At 32.9% G+C, this 10,452-nt stretch overlaps 2 protein-coding genes across 2 annotated transcripts; both read right to left on the reverse strand.

Annotated features, from left to right (window-relative positions):
* Positions 1-1,140: 1,140 nt before the first annotated feature.
* On the reverse strand, positions 1,141-2,743 carry LSM04_004371 (RNA recognition motif domain; the record flags this gene model as incomplete). Its single annotated transcript, XM_067333456.1, has 2 exons — positions 1,141-1,223; positions 1,399-2,743. The coding sequence occupies 2 exons, from the start codon at positions 2,741-2,743 to the stop codon at positions 1,141-1,143; spliced, it is 1,428 nt and encodes a 475-aa protein (XP_067190467.1).
* A 5,990-nt stretch (positions 2,744-8,733) lies between these two features.
* Positions 8,734-10,077, reverse strand: LSM04_001803 (RNA recognition motif domain; the record flags this gene model as incomplete). Its single annotated transcript, XM_067333458.1, has 1 exon — positions 8,734-10,077. One exon carries the CDS (start codon positions 10,075-10,077, stop codon positions 8,734-8,736), a length of 1,344 nt encoding a protein of 447 aa, XP_067190420.1.
* Positions 10,078-10,452: the final 375 nt, after the last annotated feature.

Here is a 10,452-nt window from a genome sequence, read left to right on the forward strand (position 1 = left end):
GCCCTAAAGAGTTATACACTTCATCGTTAAAAAAATTAACAGCCACAAATAACGAAAAATAAGAAGCATAACTCAAAAAGGAAAAAAAAAGAAATAGAAATAGAAATTTAACAAAGACAAGAAGAAATAAATAACCGAATGAATAAAAACAAGAGCCCATGCTGTGAAACAAATCACTTGAAGGCGAACGATCGAGAATAACAAAAGAAGGGTATCATCGCCAGGATACGGAAAGGAAAAAGAGGATCAAATAATAATAATAATAATAATAATAATAATAATAATAATAATAATAATAATAATAATAATAATAATAATAATAAAACGAAAAGGTTGAAATAAGAGTAAAAATAGAGAATGTGGGTGTGAGCAGGGGAGTGTCGAAGGTGAAGAAGAGGGGGAAAATGAAGGAAAAGAAAAAAGAAGAGACTGTGTATAACTACTGTAATGAAGTGCAAATACAAATATAGAGATAATCTCTTCTTCTTTTTTCCTTTTTTTTCTTTCCCCTTCATATACAGACTCTCACATATACTCTCATCACTCACGTGTTTCATTACTTCTCGGATTTCATACTCTCCTCCCTTGTCTACATCCAAGAGTGGGACCCCGGGGAGGATGGTATTTAACCCAAATAATAGTATTAATAGTAATAGGAATAGTAATAGGAATAGTAATAGGAATAGTAATAGGAATAGTAATAGGAATAGTAATAGGAATAGTAATAGGAATAGTAATAGTAATAACAATACTGAGACACTAGTAAATGAGAGTAGCAAAAGGCCACCTAAAAAAACAAAAATAAAATAAAAACAAGTACTGAAAGAAAATATTTAGAAAAAAAAAAGATATCAGCTCATATACACTCGAACGCAAGAGAAAAAAAAAAGAAAATGCCAAAAGTAGATCTTCCCGGTAGAGCAAAGAAAAAAAAAACATCAAAAAATAAAATGATACGAAATCAAAAACACGAACGTTACATTTTGTAAAGAAGAAATTGCCTTGTCACGCTATTCTCTTCCATACTAAACACACATTGGTACAATCACTCTCTTTTCTTCTTTCCCACTCCCTATATATTTGGTAGTGGCGGATAAAGAGAGCCGCATAAACAAATGAACAGAGTCGTTTTTGGTCTGCTCAGTTGTACATGTCGTTTATACTCTCCGTGTGTCGTTGTCTGATATTGCATCCCCATAGATGACTGTTAAACTGTCCCCAATCTCGTACTCATCATGTTCATTGGGGACGTTTGGAGAAGAAAGAGCGGCTGCAGAGTATTATTATTACTATTATTATTATTATTATTATTATTATTATTATTATTATTATTATTATTATTATTATTATTATTATTATTATTATTATTAATGTTATTACTTTCATAAAGAGTGGGACTCATCCCCATACTCCAGTTCTGTCCTGATAAAAAAAACGGTCTGTTGTTATCAGACATCATCGTCTGCGGTATTCGCATTTGTAATAACGATGGCAGTAATAAAACACTGCCTGTGTGTGTTGGTGTCCCCACAAGTGTGGCGCCCATCCCAATATCCAGCAATAGATTATTGCTATTCTCACTATTCACATTCGTATTAGTAGCATTATTAATATTATTATTGTTATTATTATTATTATTATTATTATTATTATTATTATTATTATTATTACTGTATTGTTGGTGTTGCTGCTGGGGATAGTTATTTCTGTAGTCGTTCCCCCCACTCCACATCACGCTGCCCACAGTGTTGTTGTGAACTCTCTGGGCGGCCAACGCACTTCCCTGAAACACATTGACGGCCGGCGCCGCACACAACGCCAGACTTAACGGCTCCACCATCATTCTTCGCGTTGATATTGCTGGAATAGTACTATTAGTAGCTGTTGTTGTTGTAATTGCTGGAATTGATGATGATGATATTGGTGTTGTTTGTGGAATCGTTGGAATTGTTGGAATTGTTGGAATAGTAGTAGTAGTTGGAATTGTTGGAATTCCCATTGCTGCTGTCTTGATGAATGCTGGCTTTACGTGTCCTTGTCCATGCTGATTATTATTATTATTATTATTATTGTTATGATTATTAATAATATGATTAGTATTATTATTCGCATTAGTATTATTACTGTACCCATGCGGTGTGGCGGTGATATCTGCCAATCGCACTTCCATCGGCTCCATCGCACTACTCCCATTACTGCTCATACTGCTGGTACTGATGTTACCACACCATGTATCCTCCGTCAGTCTATTATGAATAGTATTAATAGTAGCAATACTATTATTATTATTATTATTATTATTATTATTATTATTATTATTATTATTATTATTATTATTATTGTTATTATTGGTTGGCCAGTACGTGCCGTAGAGTGCCTGAATACACCGCTGGGCACTGGCGGGATCTGTGTAGAGCACAAAGCCGTATCCGCTCTGCGCAAACAGCCGCACACTCACAATTGGGCCGAACTGCTGGGCGGTGCGGTACAACTCGGCGGCGGTCAAATGGCGTGGGAGGTGCGAGAGATAAACATTGCGTTGGCGAATATCATGGCGCTGGCGATACTCCTGCGAGTGATAATAATGATGATGATGATTGGATTGATTATTATTATTATTATTATTATTATTATTAGATGGATGATGGTAATAATAATAATAATACTTTTCTTCATTTACTTCTCCTTTTCTGGGCCGCAGTAGTGGTGCGGATAGGGTGGAAGGCCGGGAAGGGGACGGCATGAGGTACTTGTTAGTTAATTATTGAGTTAGTGAGATTGATATATATAAATATATATATAATTTATTTATTTATTTATTTATTTATAGGTATATAGGGAGAAAAGAAAAGAAAAGAAGGAATGATTTGTTTATAATATACAGATAGAGAGAGGCATAGAGAGAGAGACATAGAGAGACACTGGTGGATTTGGGCAATATTATATATAAATATAGTTAGTTAGATGGATAAATAAATAGATGGATAAAAAGATAGAAAGATGAGTTCATATATGAACGTACATGTAAGGATCCATGTATATACATTGATATATATATATATATATATATATATATATATAACCCATACATGTGCAGAGAGAAAAATAATAATAATAATAATAATAATAATAATAATAATAATCAGAAAGGGAACATGAATAATAATAATAAGGCAAAGAAATTCCAATAGTTGTTCTTTTTTTGTATTTATTCATTCTTGATTTATCTCCACTCATACATTATTCATTCATTTTATTTTTTCCTTCTCTTACATTATCTCCTTTTTTTTGTTCTTTTTTTTTATATGATTACCATTTGTAATAAATAAATAAAATAAATAATAGTAATAGTAATAACAACGATTACTATCCCTATTCATATGGATGCTCTTCTTAACATCGGTATTCGTATATTAGTCTACCTTCTGTACACGCACAATAGTCAATAATAATAATAATAATAATAATAATAGTCATAATAATAATAATAATAATAATAATAATAATAATAATAATAATAAAGAAAATAACGTGAAGAAAAACAAAAACGACATTTATCTCCTCTTCAACATCCATCCATACATACAGATATATATATATATATATATATATATATATATATATATATATATATTATGGGTCAGCACTGCTCTATACTCTCACTGTGAAAATAGAGAGATCGCCATAATAGTAATATATATCAATATATCACACAGGTGGAGATATCAAGAAAATGGGGACGATCGAGAAATAAAAAAAATAAATAAATAAAGAGAAAAGAAAAAAGGGGTGAGAACGAGAGAAAAATAGAAATAGAAATAGCGAGATATCAAAGTAATAATAATAATAATAATAATAATAATAATAATAATAATAATAATAATAATAATAATAATAATATGAGAGAAAAATAAAAATAAATAAATATTTACATTATTTTTTTTTTTACCGTTCCACACTTACACTTCCTTCCTTCCTCTTTTCGCCTCTCTGCTCCGCCCCGTTCCTTCGAGTAATCCAATTAATCACACATTTACACAAATACAGATAAATTATTATTATTATTATTATTATTACTATTATTGTTATTATTATTACTAAAATAAAATACAGCAAAAAAAAAAATAAATCAAGAAGAGAGCGTGCAAACATAGAAAACAAAAAAAAAATAAGCACAGGAAAATAATAAAGAAAAAGGCAAAAAAAAAGCGCAAAACAAAGAAATGAAAGAAAAGGTGAAAACAAAAAGAAAAAAAATAGTAATCACAGCAATCAAAATGATAGTGTAGGCATGAGTACTACTACTAGTAGGATCAGCTTTGTTTTCTTTTTTTCTTTTTTTTTTCTTTAATATTTCACTTTTCTTCCTTATTCTTTCTGTACTCCTGTGCTATTTTTTTTTTTTTTTCTTTTCTCTCCATATATTATATATATATATTAGTAATAATAATAACTGTATAAGTATTGAAAAACAAGAAAAAGTACGAAAAGAGTAATAGAGAAGTCCACTACTCAACGTATGGGCCATAAAAAAGTAAAAATAATAAAACAACAACAAACAATGATCCCAACAACGCCCATCAATACAGAGATATATCAATATAAATAAATATCAATATAAATAAATATCAAATATATATATATATATACATCGCAGTATGTGTAGAGGTTCTGAAAAGGACAGGAAAGAAAAAATAACAGTATACGACCAGTGGGAAAAGAAAGAAAATATACAGCAATCATTAATAATAATAATAATAATAATAATAATAATAATAATAATAATAATAATAATAATAATAATAATAATAATAATAATAAGGGTCCAAAGCAGAAATGGGAAATATTCGCTGATATTATTTCTTCTTGAAGGCTGCTGAGGCACAAGAGAGTGCCTGCCCAATTATATATAAATATATAAATAAATAGATCTATATATATAAATAAATATATATAAATATATATTTTTTATTCCTTATGTGTTTCCTTTAGTTAATCCACTTATATACTAATGGGTTACCACCAAAAGTATAATCAATCGATGCAATTCTTATTTTATATTTTTTTTTTACTTTTCTCAAGAACATTATCATATACATACCATATATAATGAATGTACATATAATGAAGGGAAACAAACAAACAAAAAGAAGCAAAGTATAAAGAGAAGAAAACACTGCTCCCAATAACACTACCACGAGGTAATGAACTAATACGACTTATTACTATTATTATCATCCATATTACTATTAATAATAATAATAATAATAATAATAATAATAATAGTAATAGTAATAATAATAATAATTTCATTACTTCGTGAGTAATTGAGCAGTGTTGATATCGTCGAAGGAAAAAAAACAAAAAAAGGAAATTTGATAGTTATTGGCAATGCAGTCGGCGCACACTTTGCAAGAAAATAAGAAATCAACATGAACTAACAAAGCCCAATGACCAAAACAATACAGACAAACAAACAAACAAACAAATATATATATATATATATATATATATATATATATATATATATATATATATACGCGAAGGAATAAACAACAAGAACGCAAAACACACACAGCGGAGAAGACCACATCTACATCAAACCACTATCTATCTATTTATATTAGATATATATATATATATATATATATATATATATAGATAGATAGATATTATATTGCAAGAGAAGAGGACTGTGGAGTAGGTAAACAGAAAAAAAAACACAAAAGTATCCTGCATACATGAAAACACACAAACACAAAAAAAAAAAGAAAATATGCATGAGGACAGGGAAATAAATAAATAATAATAATAATAATAATAATAATAATAATAATAATAATAAACAAGATAAGAGAACAAAGAATCCTCCTCCGCCCATCCAAACGAAACTCGTCGCTCGCAAATAATAGAAAATAAACGGGAATATAAACAGTAGACGACCCCAGATATATAAATAAATAAATAAATATATATATATATATATATATAAATATATATATATATATATATATGGGGGAGGAGGGGCTCAGAAGTAAATACAGCAAGAAGCACAGAAAAAAAAAAGGATAAAAATAACAATAGTAAATAATAGTATCATCCAGCAGAAATGAAGAGAAATAAACAAAAAGAAAGAAAAAATGATGCCCATCCTGTGAAAAAAAAAGGAGAAAGAATACAACACATAGGGCTGAAATACGAAATGTATATAATTCTTTTCCTAGATATCTTTTTTCTTTTCTTTTTCTTCTTAGTATTATGCATTCCTCACACTTTTTTTTTTCTATTTCTTTTTATCGTATCACGCAATATGGTAGATATTTCTTTTTTGTTGTTGTTCCCTTTTTTCCCCCCTTTCTCTCTATTCCCTTAGGTTGGCTGTTCTTTACTGTTTTATTCACTTTCAGTTATATATATATATATATATATACCCTATCATTTAATGAGGGGGTCTCATCTCTCTCTCTCTCTCTCGCCGAGGGCCCAACAATTCCATTTGAACTTTCTTCACTTTTATTTAAAACCATTTTTCTTTTTCTTTTATTTATATTTCTTCTCTTCATGGTTACAGCACATCCATCGCATGGAAGCAATAAATAAATAAATAAATAAATAAATAAATAAATAATAATAATAATAATAATAATAATAATAATAGTAATTATAATAATGCTTGAATCACATACGGCTCCACCGATTTCCCTCCCCACAGACCCCTTCACTTCTTCTCTCCTTCTCGTACATAATGAAATCATATATATATATATATATATATATATATATATTTCACAAAAGTGCCCCATTGAGTATTTCTCTCATTGATATTTTATCTTTTATCCTTCCCTCTCTTCCTGTTATTGTGTTTGCTCATCTATGCACCTCTCACACACACACATGCAACCATACGTATACATTCACAGAGAGAGTGATAGAGATAGGCACACACGTATAGCAGAAAAATAAGAATATTAATAAAGGCCAGGACACAGAGAGAAATAGAGAAATAAAGAGAAGCAAAATCAACGTAGTCGAAAGTAGTTCCTTTCATATTACTCTTTTTTCATTCCTTTTTTTTTTGTTTTTGTTCACCTTCTTCTTTTATTTCTTTCTTTCTCTCATCTCCTTCCTTGTTTCTTCATTATAAGGATTATTTTTTTTTGTATTTTTCCTATTCCTCTTATTACTATCATTACTATTCGTTTCTTCACTTCAGTACATTGTTGCCTTTTTTATTTCTCTCTTTCTCACACTCTCATACAGACGTTTATTTCCGTTTTTCCAAATAATGCCTATGTACTAGAGTGTGATACAACAATGCAGATATGTTTAATTATACGCATACACAATATATATATATATATATATATATATATATGCGAATAGTGATAAAACGGTCCAACACCTCCGTCTATCTCTTCTCATTTCCCCTCACATTCTTCACCCTCTCACCCAGAGAAATTAGTAATGACGAGAAGAGAGAACAAGAAAATAGACCAAAATAGAGAAAAAAGGGAAAAGTAAAAGAAAATATAATAATAATAATAATAATAATAATAATAATAATAATAATAATAATAATAATGATAATAAGAAATAAATGGATGGCAGATAAAAGAAATCAACTGCCTGGGAGAGAAAAAAAAAAGTGAAATTGTCGTAGGAGAGCAACAGTAATAATAATAATAATACCAAGACGAAAAAAAACAGCACAAAGTGTTAATCACTGTAAATAAAGAGATTGTAGTCGAATTTTCTTTATAAAGATTTGCTCTTTTTTTCCCTTTTTAACTTCATCGTATGATCATACTTTTCGTTTTCCGCGAAGATGGAAACGCGATGGAAACAGCAACAAAATAAGACGATGATAAATGAAAAATAATCAACTCCTGGGATAATAGAAAACAATAATAACAAAAAACAACCAGGAAATATATGAGTAAAAACGACTTAAAAAAACGAAGAATAGGAATATAAATGGGAATATAAAAAAAAAAGTAAAATTATAATTAAAAAAAAACACGTCTCTATTCTCTTTTTTTCCTTCTCATACTTATTCAATTATCTCGGTTATCAAATAGCAAACAAATATCTGTTGAAAAGCAAGAACAAGGGAAAAAGAGGGGGAAACGAACACTCTGACAACAGGGTGAGAGTGCCTACCCGAAACCATTAGTTCCTCTTTTATTTTTTTTTTTCTATATCTCTCCGTTCACTCCAGATTCACACTCTTAAAAAAAAAACAAATATTTTCCTGTTTTATCCTGATTATTTTCTTTTTTCCCTCTTCTCCCGTACATTTAGTAATATATATATATATTTCAAGCACTTCCCCTCTCAACTCCTTCATGCATTCGTTTGACCTCGTGGAACACCTGCATTATTTCACTTCACTTTCTGTTATTCTTTATACTTGATTTCCCTCCAAGAAGCTGGGTGTATCCTTTCCGCCCATAGTTTCACATTATTTTTCTTCAGTTCCTCCTCTCTCTCTCACTTTCTCGTTTGATATATTATCTCTCTTTTTCTTTCTTTTATTTCTATCTCTCCCTTTCTCTCCTTTTCTCTCCCTCTCTCTTTTTATTTATTTTTTTTTCCTCTCTCAGATGCCTGTTCTATACATTTCATGAACGCACACGCCCAATACACATCAAAAGCTTCTGCAAAAAGTCTTGTTTCTTTTTTTTTGTTCTTATTCTTATTATCATTTTCCGCTTCTACTCTATTTTCTTACCTTCATGGCGAGAAAACAAGCGGAGAGTACATCTGTTGTTGATAGCCACCAGGTGCCATCATTGTCGTTGGCACAACAAACTGCTGCGGCACATTTCCCACCACCGCCGTGGACGGCGGAAGCGCAAAGTACACCGGCATTCCCATCATCCCTGACGGCACAAACGGTGGCGAGAACTGCATGTATCCCGCCTGTTGTTGTTGTTGCTGTTGCTGCGGCGGTAGTGCGGTAAGCGGGTAGCCCATCGTTTGATCCATTGGGACGTGATAGAGCAGTGGGGCCGCACCGGCGGCGGGGTGTGTGGGCGGCTGCGGCATATACGTTGGCGTGAGTCCCATCTGCGCCGGTGTCACGGGCGGTGTGACGTCTTGACTGGAGGCGGGTGAAATGGAGAGCGGGAGACTTTTTGCGGTGGGCATCATCATCATTCCTCCAGCTGCTGCTGCTGCTGCTGCTGCTGTGGTGGTGGTGGCGTCCATCATTGTTGCCGCACTGTGGAGACTTGAGCTCGCCGTGCGAAGTCCCGCCGCCGCGGAGGCCATTGCCGTGGAAGTGGACGCCAATGACGTGGACGATGATGCCGTCGTTGCGATGGCCGTTGCACTTGCCCCTGCCGCCATAATACCTGTCGTATTATTATTATTATTATTATTATTATTATTATTATTATTATTATTATTATTATTATTATTATTATTGTTATGATGATGATGATGATGATGATTGCTGTTTGACTTCCCCGCCTGTTGTCTGGCGCGGCTGATGGGCGGGTGGGCGCTGGCGGGGTCGAGGGGGGCGGGGGTGGCGGCCGCATCGGCCAGTCGTGCCTGCAGGTGGCGGCCCTCAACCCACTGGCCGTTCAGCTTCTGAATGCACCGCACCGCGTCCGCCTCCCGCACGAACAGCACGAAACCGTAACTCTTCGTCGGCCGCGACTTTGTGTCCACGCAGAGTTTGCTCGCCTCGACGCTGCCGAACTGCTGGCACATCTGCCGGAAGTCCGCGGCCCGCAGATTGTCCGAGAGGCCGGAGATGTACACATTGCGCCGCTGCAGATTGGAGACGACGTCTCCCTCCGCCCGCTGTTGTGGTGGCTGTGGCTGTGGCTGTCGTGGCTGTGCAGTAGTATTAGTAGTAGCAGCGGGTTCGGGAGCTACTTTGGACAGCAGTGGGACTTGTTGCGGTTGGAGTATTTGTAGTGGCTGTACTGGAACTTCTGTTCCTTGTTGTTGTTTTTGTTGTTGTGGTGGTGGTGGCGGTGATGCTAGCAGCTCTCTCTCTTGTGTTTGCGGTGAATCGGATAATGACAATCCGAGAAAGCCGGTGCTTCTTGGGGATGAACTCATGACGAGTTTGTAGGGTGATACAGAGAGCAGCGACAACCAATGTGGGTTATTGCTTTCTTTTCTCCCTAATAGAAAGTTCATTAAAGAAGATTAAAAAATAAAATAAACAAGAAAAGAAAGAAACATGAATTGATACATTGGATATAGGAGAAACTTCATGGAAAAACAAAAAGAAAAATAAAAAAAAGAAACATTAATACCTTCATACCTCCATTTTTCAGACATTACTGCATATGTTTTATCGGTGTATTTCTTTTTTTTTTTCTTGCAGCAAGAATTTCTCTTTTATTGCTTCAATATATATATATATATATATATATATATATATATATATATATCCGCTCGCTTTCTATTTATGTAATGAAATACCCACCT

The sequence above is a fragment of the Trypanosoma melophagium genome, assembly GCF_022059095.1.
Source record: "Trypanosoma melophagium isolate St. Kilda chromosome Unknown ctg27segment0, whole genome shotgun sequence".
NCBI classification, from domain to species: Eukaryota; Euglenozoa; class Kinetoplastea; order Trypanosomatida; family Trypanosomatidae; genus Trypanosoma; species Trypanosoma melophagium.